Genomic DNA, 21,461 nt, shown 5'->3' on the forward strand with positions numbered 1-21,461 from the left:
AAGGTCTTTGGCGGTTTGAGTTAAGTCTATACCTATCTGATCATGATTATCTGTTCATGGTCCTTGACTAGGATGTGGTTTGTATTTTTTTTCATTGGGTTGTAGCCGTTGTTACCATGGTGATTCAGGAAAAGAAATGTGCAGATACAAGTCCAGTGGGTACACTAAAAACAGGCTTTAGTGTTTAACATGTACGAGAGGGTTTCCACTGTTCCTGACAAGAGCAGAGGCACAGATAAGAATAATTGGAGAACAAAATATTCTTTAATTGAAGAAAGCAAAAACATTTGCTGGTGGCATAGATAACAACAAACAAAACAAAAGAAGAATCCGTGTAGCACTGAAAACATAATTTCAATGCGCAACTCAACTCAACCAGATGGTGTTCAATAAGATTGCCATGGAGACAGTCGCTACGGGTAACCCCAAAGCAAGAGAATCACACTTAATGAAAATGATTCCCATCTCATTTTACACCCAGCATGAAATAATAACAAATAAAATATATAATGAAAAGCCTTGTCCTACAAAGGTGCTCATAAACTGGGTAGATTATTCATTAACAAACAATGAAAGCATAAAAAACCCCAAACATTTATGCGTTATAAAACTAAATGACTCGCAAATGCAATTCCAAAAACATTATTGTCAATATTATTATTATTCAGCCTATATTTTTTATTTTATTTCCATGTTTAATGTCATCAGTGGTTTGACCTGAAGAGTGATGACACTGTCCAATGTTGCTGCATTAGTGACCAATCATTATACAATACCTTCTGAGACCATGCCTCTCTTTTAACTGCCCAGCAACAGCAGTGTCCTGCTCTTAAGCAGTTTGTGTGTCTCTGAATGTCTCAAAATGCCAAACTGTGGCTAACTTATCTCTTAAAAGAGATACCAAACAAGAAAACTGGGTTGTTAAAACCCATAGAAAAACAAACCACCCTAAGGTGAGTCTTAGTCATCACCAAATGATTGCCTGTCCAAATGACAACAAATGTTGTCATCATGTTTTAAACTTCTTCTCTGAGGGCGAGGCCTCTGCTGACCCCATCTCTGACCCCAACCCCAAATGAGTCCGTTTCAACGCCCCCCCCTGGGCCTGCTGGCCTCTCTGAGAGGCCTGCTCCTCTGCCTGGGTCCTCGTGTCCGCAGGTCTGACTTTTGTCTCCCCCTCGGACTCTGACGATCCAAGGAGGTTCTGACCCAGGTTCCCCAGGTTCCCCAGGCCTTGCAAGGCCTCAGTCCTCGGCTGTCCGTTCACCCCGGGGCTGTGATGTCCGGGGGAAGCCCAGCTGCTGTCCAGAGCCTGTAAGCTGCGGTCCTGCCGGGCCGTGCTACACTCCTCCTCTGCGCTCTCTGAGCCGTCTAGAGCGGGGTCCCTCTCTCCGCTCCGGGTTTCTGTCCTTTGCAAGCCCAAACGTGGGCTCTGAGACAGAGGGGAGGCGTGAAGAGGCGTGAAGTGTCCCTCATGCTCAGCCCGGTCCTCTTCCTCCTCCTCCTCCTCGTTGTCTCGGCTCTCAGGAGACGGGGCGGGGCTGGAGCCAGGTAGGATGTCCGACAGGTGCTGGAGCCTCGCCTTGTCTTTCGGTCCGCTCCGCCGGGGCTTGATTTGGATCGGTTCCTCCAGCAACTCTCCTGAGGATCCTGACGAAGACGAGGAAGGCTCGTCGATGGAGATCTTGGGGTAGCTGCAGGTGTCCACCCCGGGGTACACCGCCTGCATAGACTCGGACCGCTCCCCTGAGATGCAGGGGAAGTGCATGCGTGGCCTCCTGGCCGCGTTGCGCTGGCGCGTGCTGGCCCTGCGTCTCTCCTCGTCGTCCGCGTCGCTGCTGGAGCTGGACGTGGAGGAGGAGGTGGAGGAACTGGAGGCCCCGGCGGGGGAGGAGGTGCGGCTGGACAGGGAGGAGTTGTCCCTGGGGCTGGGCGAACGAGGCCTGGGCATTGGGTCGGGCCAGAACCCGCTGGAGTCAGAGTCGTCGTTGACCAGGTCCAATAGGAAGGCCGACTGATGATGCTGGTGCCTACCCTGTCTCCTAGGCAGCCCCAGCCCCTCCCCCTCGGGTTCGGCGTGCTCTCCTCCTGAGAGAACGTCTGGGCCGGCCAGCGATGACGACGAGGAGGGGTCCGAGTCGCTGTGGTGGCTGGTGGCGGCTGCGACAGGGGCGGCAGGAAGGGCGGGCACTGCCACGCTGTCTCTGATGGCGCGCGTGGAGCGCCGCCTGCGGAGCTGCAGGATGGCCCCTTCGCTCAGGTCGCTGTCCGAGTCAGAGCTCCAGCCCTCGATCTCCCGGCGGACCAGCGAGTCGAAGAAGGCCATCATGCGCGGGTCCTCCTGGATGGACTGGCTGACGTAGTCGTGGGACAGGCCGCTCCCGCTGTTCAGCACCAGGCTGATGTACTCCTCGTGGGTGTACAGACTCCGGGACTTGTCCTCCACGCGACCCTCCAGGTCTCCGAGACTCTCGGGCTGCTGGTAGGGGCTCCACGCCTGGGTGAGAAGGGGAGGGAGGGAGGGAGAGGCAGAGAGAGAGAGAAAGAAGCAAGGGATCATGATTCAGGGTTCCGACAAGTTTCAACAAGTCACATTTAAGACCTTTTTAGACCTTTTTTTTTAGACCTCTTTGTATATGATTTTAGACCTATTCGTGGCACCGTATGATAGCTTTTTGTCATCCTCGAGGTGATGAAATTAGGGATTTCACTGCCATACAGACAAAAAAAGGAAGCGAATTGGCATTTCTTTGGTTCCAGCTTGATTAATTATCGCGTAAATAGATGTGGTCGGACTGATTTCCTTGCAGGATCTAATTTTTAAGACCTAGCACCTCATTTTTTTATAGAAATCGGATTGCTGGTTTTTAGACTTTAAGGCTTTTAAAGACCAGCGCGGGAACCCTGATGATTAGGGGAGGGGAGGAGAGCAGGGGTCAGGTTTAAAGGCAGGCAAACACTCCCTGCTATTAATCCTCTTTTATTCCAGAGCACCTGGGACCTGGATCAGCTTTCTCCCTAACGTAGACCCCGGCAGACACAGAGACAAAGCTACGGTATCGGCCCGAAAGATAAGAGTGAACTCCTCTTTCTCCATTATGATTAGAGAACAAAGCAACTATTTGTTGGGACTTTGAATGGGACGTTTAACATTTGTGTGTGTCGTTTGGAGTAAATACAAAAGAAAGCGTGACTTGGGTTAGTGCCTTAAATCATGGCTACCCTGGGTTCGCTAACATTCCCACCCGGAGCATCATCAGTGGATAACTCCTTAATCTTTAGCCACATCTTGAGGATGGGCGTTTATGAATCAACACGTTTTTTTTCTCTCGACAAGCTCAGGCCAGTCTATGGAGAATGGCAGAGACATGTGATAGTTCACCTGAGGCCTTCTGATTCATAGGGTCAGTACTGGGAAGTGAAGTGAGTTATCATTACTCAAAATACTCACATAGGGGGGGGGGGGGGTTACCTGAAGGAATGTTGCAACTGGGTGCTACCTACTTTCCAGACTATAAATGGTATGACCATTTTACATGACATTTTTACATTTTTGGCATTTAGCAGACGCCTTATTCCAAAGCGACTTACAATCAATACATTTCACTAAGCAAGTGAATCATCAATCCACCAGCTCAGGCCCGGGGCCATTGATAGAAGGAAAAACCTTCTTCTATCACCTTCTTCTAAACCTAGCCTTTTTATTTAGACACTGGGGAAAGAGAGAAACAGGACAAGGGGGGCAAATAGAAGTTTTTAGGGACACAGCAGAGGGGAAAAGCGGGTGTCTTCAGGAGACGCAGGGAGACGCAGAAGTCTCAGGAGGAGCAGTTAAGGTGTAACCTGAACAGATGGAGGTCTTCAGTCTACAACGGAAGATGGGGAGTGACTCTGCAGTTCTGACAGCTGTGGGAAGCTCATTCCACCAGCGGGGAGCCAGTGTCGTGAAGAGACGTGATCGGGCAGCATGACCAAAATGTGATATTTGATTCTGAATATCCCCAAGGTTTTCTTTACTTCTGTATTCTCTAAATTAGGCATAACATACATGTGATGCGCATAGTATGCATGATGTAGGTGACGTGAATAGTTATGATGTCACTGACCTTGATGACCTTCTCCACGCCCGAGGAGCAGATCATGTACGTATGTGGGTTGAAGCGGACCTGGTTGACGATGGAGCGATGACCCTTCAGGATCATGAAAGCACCGTTCACCACACGACCGATGCCTCCTGAGGTAGAGAGACGGAGAGGTAGAGATTACCATCTGTAAGAACACCACAAACACCACACACACAAACACCACACACACAAACACCACGCACACAAACACCACACACACAAACACCACGCACACAAACACCACGCACACAAACACCACACACACAAACACCACACACACAAACACCACACACACAAACACCATACACACAAACACCACACACACAAATACCACACACACAAACACCACGCACACAAACACCACGCACACAAACACCACGCACACAAACACCACGCACACAAACACCACGCACACAAACACCACGCACACAAACACCACGCACACAAACACCACGCACACAAACACCACACACACAAACACCACACACACAAACACCACATACACAAACACCACACACACAAACACCACGCACACGCACAAACACCACACACACAAACACCACGCACACAAACACCACGCACACACACAAACACCACGCACACAAACACCACGCACACAAACACCACACACACAAACACCACACACACAAACACCACACACACAAACACCATACACACAAACACCACACACACAAATACCACACACACAAACACCACGCACACAAACACCACGCACACAAACACCACGCACACAAACACCACGCACACAAACACCACGCACACAAACACCACGCACACAAACACCACACACACAAACACCACGCACACAAACACCACGCACACAAACACCACGCACACAAACACCACACACACAAACACCACACACACAAACACCACATACACAAACACCACGCACACAAACACCACACACACAAACACCACGCACACAAACACCACGCACACAAACACCACACACACAAACACCACACACACAAACACCACACACACAAACACCACACACACACAAACAAACACCACACACACAAACACCACACACACAAACACCACGCACGCACGCACACGCACAAACACCACATACACAAACACCACGCACACACAAACACCACGCACACAAACACCACGCACACAAACACCACACACACAAACACCACGCACACAAACACCACGCACACAAACACCACGCACACAAACACCACACACACAAACACCACGCACACAAACACCACGCACACAAACACCACGCACACAAACACCACGCACACAAACACCACACACACAAACACCACGCACACAAACACCACGCACGCAAACACCACACACACAAACACCACGCACACAAACACCACGCACACACAAACACCACACACACAAACACCACATACACAAACACCACGCACACACAAACACCACGCACACAAACACCACGCACACAAACACCACACACACAAACACCACGCACACAAACACCACGCACACAAACACCACGCACACAAACACCACACACACAAACACCACGCACACAAACACCACGCACACAAACACCACGCACACAAACACCACGCACACAAACACCACACACACAAACACCACGCACACAAACACCACGCACACAAACACCACACACACAAACACCACGCACACAAACACCACGCACACAAACACAAACACCACGCACACAAACACCACGCACACAAACACCACGCACACAAACACCACACACACAAACACCACACACACAAACACCACGCACACAAACACCACACACACAAACACCACGCACACAAACACCACGCACACAAACACCACGCACACAAACACCACGCACACAAACACCACGCACACAAACACCACGCACACAAACACCACGCACACAAACACCACGCACACAAACACCACGCACACAAACACCACGCACACAAACACCACGCACACAAACACCACGCACACAAACACCACACACACAAACACCACGCACACAAACACCACGCACACAAACACCACGCACACAAACACCACGCACACAAACACCACGGACACAAACACCACGCACACAAACACCACGCACACAAACACCACGCACACAAACACCACGCACACAAACACCACGCACACAAATACCACGCACACAAACACCACACACACAAACACCACACACACAAACACCACGCACGCACACGCACACTCACACTCACACAGTCTTACCTGCTTCAGGGTCCTTTGGGATTCTCCACATGTAAAGGTTGAAGTCATCTGATCCAGACAAGATGTACTAGGGGGGACAAGAAAGAGATTAAGGGTGTGTTCTCACTAGAACATTTGCTTCACTCGGAATCGGAGTTTAGGATCAAATTCGCTTTGCTCTGCGTCGTTTGGAGCTGTGAGAACGCGCATTCGAAGTCGCTCCCGGAGCAAACAGCCGACGGATGCTCCGCTTGAAAAGGGTGGTTTCGCTCCGGTTAGAAACGACGCATCGAGGCTGTCCATAGGAAAACAACAGCGCATGCGTGTTGATCTGGATAACAGCGGGACGAACGGGCAATTTTCAATTTTTCTGACCAATCAACTACCACGTCTGTTGCTTCGATTGCGTATGTTACTTCGTTTACATGAAGGGCTGTGAAAACGCAAATCTCATCCACTTGCTCCTGGTCATGATTCGGATTTTCATGTGAGAACATGACCTAAGAGTTGCCCATGGTGCTACAAACCAGAGTAATGAAATATGTCTGTACCTGGTATAATAACAGTGGTGGACATTTGTATATAGGCTAATAATCTAGGAGGAGAATCAAATTGGAGGATACATCTAAAAGCAAAACATCAAGAGAATTATTTATAATATTCGGTCATGAATTATCTTTTTCTACGATTCTTTCGTATTAGGATAATGGCAGAAGAAACTGATGAAACTGAGAACCCCTGCTGAGAGCTCTAGTCCCCAGAGTCAACAAAAGCACTGCAATTTAACTTGCTGACAAAGGTTAGCTCCACTGCAGCCTGGGGCTACACATTATACTCCCAGCTGTAATGACAGAGCAGAGGCAGTGATAAAGTTAGTAAGAGGAAAAATATGCTTAGCTTCCCACTAAGACTACAAAGACTGATCAGTTCAGACAAAAAGTCCTCCGAAGGTATGACCATTTTGATATGGGAAGACCAGACATGAGGAATAATAATAATAATAATAATAATATCATAGATTTATATAGCGCCTTTCTCAAACCCAAGGACGCTTAACAGATTTCATAGACAGACAGTCAGACAGACAGAACAGAAAAACAAAGCAAAGAAACAAAGACAGTGAGAGTGACGAACTAGACTAGAGGCCAAAGGCCTTAGAGAACAGGTGGGTTTTGAGGGCTGATTTAGGGGGGGGCATTGCGGATCGCTGTGGGGAGAGAGTTCCAGAGGGTGGCTAGCTGCCACACTGAAAGCTCTGCTTTCGGAGAGTTTTGCATGACAACAACCCGTTGTCATGCAAAACTCTTGCTTAGGTTCGGAGAGTTTTGCATGACAACGATAGTAATTGCAGTCCTTTTGCTTGACAACTCGTCACAAAATGTGATGTTTTGTTTCTCATACTTTTCGTAAATGTGTCAGTTGGAGATAAAGCGAACAGGCAGCATTTACAAGGGCGGATGCATTTTTTGACAAATGTTCTTCTCTGAAGGAAGTCAGAATTTGAGACTTGGTGTAACATCTACAAAACCCACTGGGCATAAATCATGTTTACTTTCTGGCGCCATGGCAACGCAAAAAGAGAGAAAGAAAATCATCGGAAACCAACTGCCTCTCCCTCGAGTCGTTCCTGAGGGGAATCGGGAATAACATCTGGACCCAGCACACCTGGGAATGCTGCTCCCCGTGTCCCCTAAGGACAGACGTCAGGTAGGAATGTTGCACCCCTATGACTCCCCTCTGTCTGTCTGTCTAGCTAGCCTATATCACTGACCACTCATCTTAACCCACAGGCTACTATGTCCCGTTCTATTTCCAGTGTCTGTCTCGTGTCTACCTGGGGCCGATTGGTCTGCCTACCGTTCTGCTTTGTTTTGTGGGGAAGTGGTCTAATATAGCAGGGTTCCTGCAAGTTTCAACAAGTCACATTTAAGACCTTTTTAGACCTTTTTATAGACCTCTCTGAATAGAATTTTAGACCTATCGCAACACCATATGATAGCTTTTTGTCATCCTCGAGGTGATGAAATTAGGGATTTCACTGCCATACAAGCGAAAAAGGAAGCAAACCTGCATTTTTTGGGTTCCAGCTTGATTAACTTCCACGTAAATAGATGTCGTCGGACTGATTTCCTTGCAGGATCTCATTTTTAAGACCTAGCACCTCATTTTTAGACCGAATAACTGGAATTCAGGGCCTTTCTAGGCCTTAAGATTTGGTTTGGTGGATTTTAGACTTTAAGGCTTTTTAAGACCAGCGCGGGAACCCTGAATATAGGCTGTCAGGCACTCCCCTGATACCCAAGTATAATGTTAACATAAATAAGCATGGCTGCAGGATGATGTCACGTCTGCAGAGGCCCTGACGGAATACTCTTGGATCGGTATGGGGGCTTCAGGGCTCATCAGGGGTAAGGAGACAGCAGAGCCCCGTTCATACACACATCCTTGGTCAACTGAGATCCTTTAGGGCAAAAATAAGTTTGTCAGTTTGTCTTGAATCTTCAAGGCACAATTTGGACATTTAAAAACTGAAAATAACCAAAGTCACAGGGGCGGCTGTGGCGCAGGAGGTAGAGTCGCCATCTAATGATCACAAGGTTGTGATCCTTGGGCAAGACACTCCCAGTGAGCGGGCCGGCCAGCGCCTTGCATGGCAGCTTGCCGCCATTGGTGTGTGAATGTGTGTGTGAATGGGTGAATGAGAGGCCGTTGTAAAGCGCTTTGTTTGGAGCAGCTTTGGAGCAGCAAAAAAGGCGCTATATAAGTGCAGTTTACCATTTACCATTTTACCATTTTACCCACCTGATCTTTGTCTCCAGCGAAGCAGCAGCTCTTCATGGTGCAGGAGTTGAAGTAGCCCTGGTTGTCAAACTGGAAGCTGGGCAGGCGGGAGTGCAGCTCGTAGAGGACGGGGGGCAGCCGGCGGCGCAGGGCCAACAGCTGAGTGCCGGTGCTGTTGAAACGGACGCTCATGGCACTCTGCAGGGACATGCTGCCCCCGTAACGCAGCAGAGAGCTGGGGGGGGGGGGAGAGAGGGGAAGAGACATGATAGACATGACGTGACGTTAGAATTATATGGTTCTATCTCCATTTTTGGTCAAAATTGAGTTTTTTACATAATCTGATCCATTAGGTGTTTATTAATGCCTGTGTGGTGTTATTTTTTAAATGTTGCCATTTTTGAGTTAGTAATTCATAAAATACAAAGGTTCCATCTCACAAAACATAATGGAATGTAAAAACTTTGACACTCGATATCTCTGAACTACCCTAAACGGAGATAGAACCATAATTCTAAGCTCACGAGTGGTTGGAAGATAGACTGCAGGGAGAGATGGGAATGTCCATGTAAATGTACATCTAGCAGGGTTCCTACAAGTTTCAACAAGTCAAATGTAATACCTTTTTAGACCTTTTTAAGACCTCGTTGGATATCATTTTAGACCTATTCGCAACGCTGCATGATATAAAATGAATAAGTCCCATAATTACTCAAAAGTAAATGTATTAACATTAACAGTTAACTGTAGAAAGTCACTTCAACATGAAGAGAACAAAGTGCACAAAAGCTTCCTTGCAGGACAAGCTAATCTAATTTTTAAGACCTAGCAACTCATTCTTTAGACAGTTTTTTGAAAATCTTGTATATTTAAGGCCTTATAAGCTGGGTTGCTGGATTTGTGCCTTTTTGGCTTTTTAAGACCAGCGCGGGAACCCTGATCTAAGTGTACATCTAGCAGACTTAAAGATATTCTAAGATGATATTTTATCACAATATCAATGCTCTGATAAGAAACACACTTTTATTGTCAATATAAAAAACAATCACACATGTAATCCAGGGCATCTCCACATGAAGCAAATGAAGAAATTGGTCAATGGAATCATATTACAACAGCTCCGCCTAGTGGACATTATAATAAACAGTATGCATTCTGCAAATCGAAAAACGAGAGCCATGTCGATGCCGTTGGCCATGATCATAAACAGTAGTAGTTACAACTATAACTGATTTATTTATTTTAACAATTATACTTTGGCAGTGGTTAAAACAAATACTGGAATGCAGTATCCCGAAGAACATGAATATTCATTTGGTTAAGAACATGAATATTCATTTGGTTAAGGGACTTTAAGATTGCCGACCAGATGTCGGGGAGGCTGTGGCGCAGGAGGTAGAGCTGCCGTCTAATGATCGCAAGGTTGGCACATGTCGAAGTGTCCTTGGGCAAGACACTGAACCCCAAATTGCTCCCAGTGAGCAGGCCGGCGCCTTGCATGGTAGCTTGCCGCCATTGGTGTGTGAATGTGTGTGTGAATGGGTGAATGAGAGGCCGTTGTAAAGAGCTTTGGATGAAGGCGCTATATAAGTCAGTCCATGTATGTCTCACCTGCGTGGTTTACGGATGTCCCACAATCCCACTCCTTCCTTGGAGTTGGCTGTGGCCAGCAGTCTGGGCTCCGTGGGGTTGAACATCACACTGTGGAACGCTGAGGGGTAGTTGGCCAGACAGAAAGGCTCTACCAGGAAGAGGGAAGTTCAGAGGTCAGACATGCTGTGCCAGAATACGTTCATTAACAACAAACAGGGTTCCTACAAGTTTCAACAAGTCAAATCTAAGACCTTTTTAAGACCTCCTTTGAATAGAATTTTAGACCTATTCGCGACACCATAATCCGGGATTATAATTAACAGACTATTCTGAAAGTCTTGTTCTGAAAGTCTTTCAAAAATGGGTTAGTAGGGTAGGTTAGTAGGGTAGGTTAGTAGAGTAGGTTAGTAGTTTAGGTTAGTAGTAGGGATGTCCCGATCCGATATTGATATCGGATATCGCTGCGATATTGGTCCTGAATGCTGGATCGCAGATCGCACCAGAAAAAAAATAGGCTGCGATCCGCGTGCGCGATCTGGCGTGTCACTCACGTGATGACAACAGTAGTAGTCAGTGGTCACGGGCATGAGAGTTGACTACCTGTGTGTAATGAGTCTGACAATGTCATGATGCTAGCTGGTGAAATCATAAACCATTTGCTTAAGTAATTTTTCGGTTATTTACATAGTCTGAAACTACAGATGGTAAGCTTTCAAATGATGCGTCAGACATTGAAATCGGAAAGAAATTCAAGACGACACGAGTATTTGAATCTTGGTGCACCGAATGGGAATGCGACAGGAGAAAAGTGACTGACCAAACCACAACAAACGCTGCTAGCGGCTAACAGCTAACAGTGGTACATCGCTAGGAACGTCTAACTGCGTTTTTATATCATCACAACATACTGAGAGAACATGGACATGCTAAAAACACATAACTACATTCTGAATGCATTCGTTTGCGCGTCTGTTTTCAGTTTAGCGCTGCCTCTCTGGGAGCCCAGCCCCAGTTCATCAGCTCCCTCACCTCCACTCCCATCTTAACTAGATGAACACACAGTCCTTGCTTTTGAACACGTCCTAAAACGAGAGTATGTTTACAAGTAATTATCACTTACTGGTAGCCTCCGACAAACGAGAACAGTTAATCCAATCCACAGATTATAAGTATTTAGTGATGGTTAAACTGTTTTTTATTATATGGACTGGGTACAAAAAACGAAAACCAGATATTGTTGACACTCCTTCGATTCTGCGACTGGTTTCTGGTCTCACCAGCGGGCTACACTTTTAAAAAGGGTCCTATAATTGATTTGCCATTTGTAAGAGAAGATAAATAGAATACAAACCTGAAGGCACTAAAACTAGAAATCAGACAGTAACTCTTTTTTTTTTCTACAATGCTGAATGCTGCTGTTTAAATTGTTTTAACCAGTTGGTCACTGAGTACTGCAGAGTACTGTTTTCGTTGCTTGAATAAAGGCTGGCAGTCTTTAATAGCCAACTGTTGTTGTGGACTATACTGGGGAAGTATTTGTTATTATTCAGGAGTAAAACAATAAATACTAATATCGGATCGGTATCGGTATCACAGATACCTGAAGCCCAGGTATCGGTATCGGTATCGGTAGTGAAAAAATGGGATTGGGACATCCCTAGTTAGTAGGATAGGTTAGTAGGGTAGGTTAGTAGGGTAGGTTTAGTAGGGTAGGTTTAGTAGGGTAGATTAGTAGGGTAGGTTTGTAGGGTAGGTTTAGTAGGGTAGGTTAGTAGGGTAGGTTTAGTAGTAGGGTTGGGTACCGAAAATCGGTACCGGTAGGTACCGGTTACTTTACATTCGGTATTTACCGTACCGAATTGCAAAGGAGATTTCGGTACCTCATTTCGGTACTTTTCTATTTTTTTTCCCCCTGGCGTGACATCGCCTGTTAAATTTCCAATCAGTGCGTGTCGTGGTAGTGAGCTGAGCAGTTGTGTTACGAGTTAAGAAGAGTGAGTTTATAGTAAGTGTAGTAATATAGTTAGTGAATTTATACTAATTATTATATTATCTGAATTGTATTATTATTATTATTATTATTATTATTATTATCATATTATCGAATTTCGCTAGCTAGCCTAGCTACGAGGTCACCGAGAATGCCGAAGCCCCTAATGAAGCCCCTAATGAAGCAGCGTTCTAAAGTGTGGCTGCATTTCACCCGACTCGACGAAAACAATGTGAAGTGCTCAAAATGCTTAAAATCATTCGCGTGTAAAGCAGGGAACACATCTAACTTGATGAAACACCTGGCAACGCACGGGATAAAGTCATAGTAGACCGTGGAACTTTCCGAACTGTGTCGGCAGCGTAGATGGAAAACACGTGAACATCAAGGCACCGGCGCACTCCGGCAGCGACTACTTCAACTACAAGGGTACCCACTCCATTGTCCTGATGGCTCCCTGCGACGCCAGATATCGGTTTACCATGGTGGATGTCGGTGACGGAGGCATCTTCAGGGAGAGCAGATTCGGTTCTATGCTACTAGTCATAGACTAGTCATAGTCAAGAGGTGTCGTATTTTGCCAGAGAAGGCAAATATGCTGATCTTTTTGCAAAAGAATTGCTGAGGTGGGAGTTTTATTTTTATTTATTTTTATTTTAGTGTATATTTAACTGTAATATTATATATATGTATATTGTGCCTCAGTCAGCAGGAGTTTTATTTTCATTTATTTTAATTTGAGTGTATATTTAACAAATATATATTGTGCCTCAGCAATAAAAAAGTGAAAAGCTGTTTAATGTTGTCGACCGTGTTATTATTATATATATATGTCATTTTAAAAAATCAAAAGTACCGAATTAAGTACCGTTTTGGTACCGGTACCGTTTTTAAAGTATCGGTTAGGTACCGGTACCGGATAAAACCCAAACGATACCCAACCCTATTTAGTTGGGTAGGTTAGTAGGGTAGGTTTAGTAGGGTAGGTTAGTAGGGTAGGTTAGTAGGGTAGGTTAGTAGGGTAGGTTTAGTAGGGTAGGTTAGTAGGGTAGGTTAGTAGGGTAGGTTAGTAGGGTAGGTTAGTAGGGTAGGTTTAGTAGGGTAGGTTAGTAGGGTAGGTTAGTAGGGTAGGTTTAGTAGGGTAGGTTAGTAGGGTAGGTTAGTAGGGTAGGTTAGTAGGGTAGGTTAGTAGGGTAGGTTTAGTAGGGTAGGTTAGTAGAGTAGGTTAGTAGGGTAGGTTAGTAGGGTAGGTTTAGTAGGGTAGGTTAGTAGGGTAGGTTAGTAGGGTAGGTTTAGTAGGGTAGGTTAGTAGGGTAGGTTAGTAGGGTAGGTTAGTAGGGTAGGTTAGTAGGGTAGGTTAGTAGGGTAGGTTAGTAGGGTAGGTTAGTAGGGTAGGTTAGTAGGGTAGGTTAGTAGAGTAGGTTAGTAGGGTAGGTTAGTAGGGTAGGTTTAGTAGAGTATGTTAGTAGGGTAGGTTAGTAGGGTAGGTTAGTAGGGTAGGTTAGTAGGGTAGGTTAGTAGGGTAGGTTAGTAGGGTAGGTTTAGTAGGGTAGGTTAGTAGGGTAGGTTAGTAGGGTAGGTTAGTAGGGTAGGTTTAGTAGGGTAGGTTAGTAGGGTAGGTTAGTAGGGTAGGTTAGTAGGGTAGGTTAGTAGGGTAGGTTTAGTAGGGTAGGTTAGTAGAGTAGGTTAGTAGGGTAGGTTAGTAGGGTAGGTTTAGTAGGGTAGGTTAGTAGGGTAGGTTAGTAGGGTAGGTTTAGTAGGGTAGGTTAGTAGGGTAGGTTAGTAGGGTAGGTTAGTAGGGTAGGTTAGTAGGGTAGGTTAGTAGGGTAGGTTAGTAGGGTAGGTTAGTAGGGTAGGTTAGTAGGGTAGGTTAGTAGGGTAGTTGGTAGGGTAGGTTTAGTAGGGTAGGTTTAGTAGGGTAGGTTAGTAGAGTAGGTTAGTAGGGTAGGTTAGTAGGGTAGGTTTAGTAGGGTAGGTTAGTAGGGTAGGTTTAGTAGGGTAGGTTTGTAGGGTAGGTTTAGTAGGGTAGGTTAGTAGAGTAGGTTAGTAGGGTAGGTTAGTAGGGTAGGTTAGTAGGGTAGGTTTAGTAGGGTAGGTTAGTAGGGTAGGTTTAGTAGGGTAGGTTAGTAGGGTAGGTTAGTAGGGTAGGTTAGTAGGGTAGGTTAGTAGGGTAGGTTTAGTAGGGTAGGTTTAGTAGGGTAGGTTTAGTAGGGTAGGTTAGTAGGGTAGGTTAGTAGGGTAGGTTTAGTAGGGTAGGTTAGTAGGGTAGGTTAGTAGGGTAGGTTAGTAGGGTAGGTTAGTAGGGTAGGTTAGTAGGGTAGGTTTAGTAGGGTAGATTAGTAGGGTAGGTTAGTAGGGTAGGTTAGTAGGGTAGGTTTAGTAGGGTAGGTTAGTAGGGTAGGTTAGTAGGGTAGGTTAGTAGGGTAGGTTAGTAGGGTAGGGTAGGTTAGTAGGGTAGGTTAGTAGGGTAGGTTAGTAGGGTAGGTTAGTAGGGTAGGTTAGTAGGGTAGGTTAGTAGGGTAGGTTAGTAGGGTAGGTTAGTAGGGTAGGTTAGTAGGGTAGGTTAGTAGGGTAGGGTAGGTTTAGTAGGGTAGGTTAGTAGGGTAGGTTAGTAGGGTAGGTTAGTAGGGTAGGTTAGTAGGGTAGGTTTAGTAGGGTAGGTTTAGTAGGGTAGGTTAGTAGGGTAGGTTAGTAGGGTAGTTGGTAGGGTAGGTTAGTAGGGTAGGTTAGTAGGGTAGGTTAGTAGGGTAGGTTAGTAGGGTAGGTTAGTAGGGTAGGTTAGTAGGGTAGGTTAGTAGGGTAGGTTAGTAGGGTAGGTTAGTAGGGTAGGTTAGTAGGGTAGGTTTAGTAGGGTAGGTTAGTAGGGTAGGTTAGTAGGGTAGGTTAGTAGGGTAGGTTAGTAGGGTAGGTTAGTAGGGTAGGTTAGTAGGGTAGGTTAGTAGGGTAGGTTAGTAGGGTAGGTTTAGTAGGGTAGTTGGTAGGGTAGTTGGTAGGGTAGGTTTAGTAGGGTAGGTTAGTAGGGTAGGTTAGTAGGGTAGGTTTGTATTCCTATATGAAGTACCTCCATGTGGCGGCTCTCGAGTGTCCCAAATAAGGACGCGGCCGTCATCAGAGGAGCTGGCGAACACGTTGTCATTGACGGGGCTGACAGACAGGCCATACACAGCATCATCATGCAAGAACACGTTCAGAGTCTCGCCCCTGGAAGAAAAGAAGCAATCAATCAATCAATCAAACGTTATTTAGATAGGCCTAGCACAAGTCATTGCATTGAACACAACTCCAAGTGCTGAACATAAAAACAATAGTAAATAAACAACAATACAATAAAACAATGAAATAGATCAAATAAATATAACACAATAAAACCAGGAGTAAAACAAGAAATAGAAGATAAGATAGGAGTAAAAAGTGCAAGTTGAGAGACACTAGATAAAAGCCAGGCTAAAAAGGTGTGTTTTATGTTTTCTTTTTAAAGATATCCACTCCCTCTCAGTAAATAACTAAATGTATTCATTTACAATAACAGAGTTCATGTTTTGCATGGTTGGAGTATGCGCCTGATATTCCTAGCCTAGATCATTTGTCAAATAAATCCATCATCTAAATGAACGTGATGATGGTTAATATACTCACCGTTCAACATCATGAAGGATGACCTGTTCATCATTGCCTTTGAAAACAACAAGAATTTACATATAAAACACAGGGAGGATTATAGTCAAGTCGTAGTCCTAGGCTACATAGCATAGCACTGGGAGGGGTTGGTTTAATCCCATAGCCGTGATGAATTGACCACATTATGGTCTCTGACAGTATTAGCAATTCATCACTGCTAGGGGACAGACCAACCCCTCCCAAGACCACTCAGACCTCTTTAATACAATGATGGACCATCACAATGCTTCAACCCATGATCTAATCACTCTGTACTCTGACCCTAGATCTATGTGCAAACTAGCCAAACAGATTTGGCTTTCAGTTGTCACAATAAACAATGGGGATGTGCATGTTAACTTCTAGAGGGTGCAGTAGAGAGGAGCTTCTGTCATGTCTCTTCATGTACAGGTGGGTTAACATGATTGACATGGAGGACAACACTGACATCACTTTGAGACATCCACTACCCCCCCAGCACTGCGTCTCCTGAGACACCCCTTTTGCCCTTTTACTGTGTCCCCTATGATTTCTACTGCCCCCCCTTGTACTGTCTCTCTGTTCTCCAGTGTCTATATATAAAAAAAAATCACTATCACTGAGACTGCCAATGGCCCCTGGCCTGAGCTGGATTACTCTTCCTGCTACGACTGGTGGATTGATGATTCACTTGCTTAGTCAAATGTATTGATTGTAAATCGCTTTGGAATAAGGCGTCTGCTAAATGCCCAAAAATGTAAATGTAATATGAAACTTTGGATTCCTGACCGGAAGTGTATCAACATGCATGAAGAACTCTGTTACAACTCAAATATTTTGAGGCAACAACAACCTGCTCTTGGTGCAGCAGCATCTCCATCTACTTCATAGAACACAGGAATCATATACAGCGCTTTATACAACAGTTAGTTCCGACCAAGTAATTTGATTGGACAAGAGGCATTCCATGAGTGCTGATATACAGTATAACAGCACTGGGACTTTTAACTATATGTATCACTCCGAAATGACCGTTAATACAAAGTAGCTAGCCTGCAGATGTTTGTGTTCAGGTTACTAGGCAACAGTCCAGTTGCGGAACTATTTCTTGTTGACGGAGCCAAAATAATTAATTAAATAAACAAACAAATCATAATCTGTTGTCACTTATTACTCTTAACTAATAAATGGCTCTGTAGAACTGTTGTATAAAAGCAATATCACACTCGAGGTTGTGCTGTTATATTGAATATCAGCACGGCTGTGATTGTCTTCCTACTCGGCCTGCGGCCTCGTACCTACGACCCAATCACAGCCGTGCTGATATTCAGTATAACAGCACTCCTCTCGTGTGATATTGCTTAAACACGGGGAGGAGAGCTTGTGTTATTTCTCTCTTACCGCCAGAGAAGACCCTCGTATTGGTGCTGTCAAAGGCCAGGCAAAAGATATTGGACAGGTGCTCGCCCTTCAGCTTCAGCGGCTTGGCTCGAGAGTGGATGGCTTTCTCCATGTGCCACAGCAATACCCTGCGGTCATCCCCTCCTGTAAATATGATGTTGTAGATGGTTAGGAAACAATCAACTGGGTGTAAACATAAAAGAAAGCCCATGTTCTTCTGGACATGCAGTTTGTTTGTAACAGAGACAGCCTACTTCACTCTGCTAGCCAATACAGCATTGAAAAGGTTGGATTATCTAGCTCAGGGCAGTGGGTAACAAACAGAAGAAGAAATAGCGGCATTGCCATGTCACCCATCTTGAATTTCTGCATAATTTCAGGCTCTAAACAAACCTATATTATACTCATATTGTTGTGTTGTTGAATGAATGAATGAATGGTCTTTATTGTCATTGATATAGTACAGGTACCAAACAACGACATTTGGGAGGGGGGGCTCCCCTGGTGCTAGGAAAAAAAAACTAAAAACAAGAAGGGAAAGGAGCTGGTTTACATAAATAAAGGCTATGTACACTATCCACTACTATAATATACAAATAAAACACTGTGCTGTACTCTATGCTATGCTATACCTATTCTAACAGTTCCTATTCTCTGAACCTTATGTACCCTAGGGTTGTCATATTGCACATTCATTTAAAGTGTCGCAGTTTGCAGGTTTGAAATGTTCACATTTGTGTTGCAGTCTGATAAGTTATTAGCTGGAATAAAGATCACCATGCATGCATCCACTGAGGTGCATAGATCGATAGCTCAGATCAATATTGTCCCAATGTTGTGACTTCACACTTACAGTGAACTACCAGTGACTGGCTTGGCTGACCAGCTGGTTCCTGTATCCAACCTTAGCGAGCTTGTCTGGCCAGTAGATAAGCTAACGTTAGCTTGCTAGCTACAATGTATGAGAGGCTTTGCCAGACTTGGCCTGTACTTTCTGACAGGTCGTCATTTTTGGCTCATAATTGACCCTTTGTTTAATGGCAACAAGGCGTCAAATGTGCATAGCTAGGGGTGGCGGAGACGCGTTAGAGAGCTAGAGAGCTTTGACACAGTCAACACGGTGCGCAGTGGAGAGAGCTAGCCTGCGTTAGCTTAGCTTCCAACAAGCCCTATGATACAACACAGCAGTGGGATTGGGGTGATTTGCCAACTTACCTGACACGAGATATTCTCCCCCATTGTTGGAGAACTCTATGGCGTTAACACAGCCGAAATGTCCAAGCATGTCCTTCTTAAACAGACTCGTACAACCGGCCAGTCTGCGTCTCTGGAATTCCTCCTTCATGAGGGGCTGGCCGTGGAGCTTTCTCTGGGACAGGAACCCCACGGAGGAGCGCATACCGCAACCCTTCACCTCCTTCATTCTCCCCAGCAGTTAGCTACACACGGCAGGCTCACTTAATATCGTCACTTACTTGTGCTCTTCCAACATCCGTTGGTTTACCGTTAGAAGTAAGCGTTGACTTGCAATTTGGACTGTTTCTGGCTACATGCTGGTGGAAGAGATATCCCCCAAGTCTGATGTCGACGTTGTTGTGACTCCTGGCCCAGCCGCTTCCTGCTCCGGTGCAACCCTCTCTGTCTGTCTGTCTGTCTGTCTGTCACACAGACATGGACCATCCTCTCCCTACCAGCTGACCCACAGCCTGCTGCTAACTTTGCAATGCGCTCATCACCGCTCTGTTGATGTCCCCTGAGCCTTGCACAAGTTGCACATAGCCTAAGTTTCCATAGAGTCGTAAAAACATAAAGATTGTATTGTGTGTTAATTATGTATGCATGCTCGAGAATGTCTCTAAATAAATCAATCAAGGGCAGACATTTTAGTGTCTAGTTTTTATTACTCCCAACACTGGGATTACAGTGGTAGTCTTTAAAAAAAAAAAAAAAAGAAGAAGCAACATATTATTTTCAGGGAGTTCTTCTCCTTATTAACAATCACCGTTCCAGGACAACACAACTAAGATGAAATACTTGCCTCCCTCTTGATGAAGAAATACAAGGGTTGCGAGTGACGAATAATTTACTCCACTTTGAGAGCATACTGTAACATTGGAGGCATTATTACGCTTTTTTTTTTTTAAATAACGCAACCTCTCCTGTGGTTTGTAGGGAAGGGTGGAAAAACACTGCAGATATCTCTCAAACATATCTGATTAAGCAGATTAAAACCACTTGGATGGATTCAAACTATTTAGTAACTATTTATCGTACCTTACTGTCAAATCAAATCAAAATTCATCCGTTTGTCTAAAAATGGGCAATTGAGGCACTTTTGTACATAAATAAATCGTCTTGGTAAATGGTTCAAATTTCAGTGGATGAAATAGCTGCTAAAATTAAACAGTTTACTTTATCAGCACATGGTATTGTCAGTGTTCTGACAAAGTATCAACTCTAACTAGAACAATGTTAAATAAAAGGTTGAACTAATACTAATTAGTCACTGGTTGCTACACCTTCTCTAAACATTAAATAAAGGCCAACTGACACTAACCATGTAGTCATTTCCAAGTGTGGCTGAAAGATCAAGCAAAATTAGGATGATCTTGCACAATAATGCATTACAGATGTACATTAGGCATATGCATACTTATTACATTTGCCATATTATTTAGTTTGTGCCATCAGCTCCAAAATATGACAGTACTGTGCCTGTCTATGTGCCTTGGAGAGCTGCAGCCGTGCAGTTGGCTTCAGGTGGTTGGGGCAGTAAGTTTAAAACACTAATCATCTAGAATGGACTTAAACATTTAAAAAGTGCTTTACATTAAGGTATCTTCAATGTATACATTCACCTCTACATCATGAAGTAGTAGACTATAATACAAGGCAGGTAATGAACGAGTTGCAATTGATGAGTATTCCGGCTGTAATCTGCCATAAGGTGTGGAGTGTTGATGGTGAGAGAACAATGGAGACAGAGAGAGAGAGAGAGAGAGAGAGAGAGAGAGAGAGAGAGAGAGAGAGAGAGAGACAGAGAGAGAGAGAGACAGAGAGAGAGAGAGACAGAGAGAGAGAGAGAGACAGAGAGAGAGAGAGACAGAGAGAGAGAGAGAGAGAGAGAGACAGAGAGAGAGACAGAGAGAGAGAGAGAGAGAGAGAGAGAGAGAGAGAGACAGAGAGAGAGAGAGACAGAGAGAGACAGAGAGAGAGAGAGACAGAGAGAGAGAGAGACAGAGAGAGAGAGAGAGAGAGACAGACAGAGAGAGAGAGAGACAGAGAGAGAGAGAGAGACAGAGAGAGAGAGAGAGAGAGAGAGAGAGAGAGAGAGAGAGAGAGAGAGAGACAGAGAGAGAGAGAGAGTAGGAACAGGGGACACGTATGAGATAGTCTTTCTGGTGATGTGGTTATGGTTGGCCACCCTTTTTTAAAAAGACAGAAGATGACAGGCGGTTACAGACGGTTACAGTGTGAGACCAAAAAGAGTGCATGAGACGCATCAACAATCAGTGCAGGGTCATTTTCAATTGCAATTGTGAGTTGCATCCACATAGTATACAGTCTGTCTATTGCACATTTCAGTCTTTTTTTCGATGAGTGCAGAGGGTCTCAGTGGAACATTACAACGACAGGAGTCTTTAGTTATCAGGGTGGAGTAATAAGGGAATCTGGGGTGGGCAAAGTCATTCAGGTGGAGACTCCAAACACCTTCTTCCAAGTGGTACAAGACA

The 21,461-nt window shown here is 45.1% G+C and overlaps 1 protein-coding gene across 2 annotated transcripts; it reads right to left on the bottom strand.

Annotated features, from left to right (window-relative positions):
* Positions 1–343: 343 nt before the first annotated feature.
* dcaf5 (ddb1 and cul4 associated factor 5) lies at positions 344–19,301 on the bottom strand. 2 transcript variants are annotated; one of them, XM_080537549.1, is made up of 9 exons: positions 19,203–19,301; positions 17,728–17,871; positions 16,327–16,363; positions 15,752–15,891; positions 10,719–10,848; positions 9,129–9,342; positions 6,348–6,414; positions 4,107–4,234; positions 344–2,497 (listed from the first exon to the last, which is right to left on the bottom strand). In XM_080537549.1, exons 2-9 carry the CDS (start codon positions 17,837–17,839, stop codon positions 1,010–1,012), a joined length of 2,316 nt encoding a protein of 771 aa, XP_080393675.1. In that variant the 5' UTR covers positions 17,840–17,871; positions 19,203–19,301; the 3' UTR covers positions 344–1,009. The 2 variants fall into 2 exon arrangements, with proteins under 2 accessions (XP_080393675.1, XP_080393674.1); XM_080537548.1 differs by having other exon boundaries at positions 18,943–19,299.
* Between the last annotated feature and the right edge of the window lie 2,160 nt (positions 19,302–21,461).

Source organism: Nansenia antarctica (genome assembly GCF_963989245.1).
Source record: "Nansenia antarctica genome assembly, chromosome: 1".
NCBI lineage: Eukaryota > Metazoa > Chordata > Actinopteri > Argentiniformes > Microstomatidae > Nansenia > Nansenia antarctica.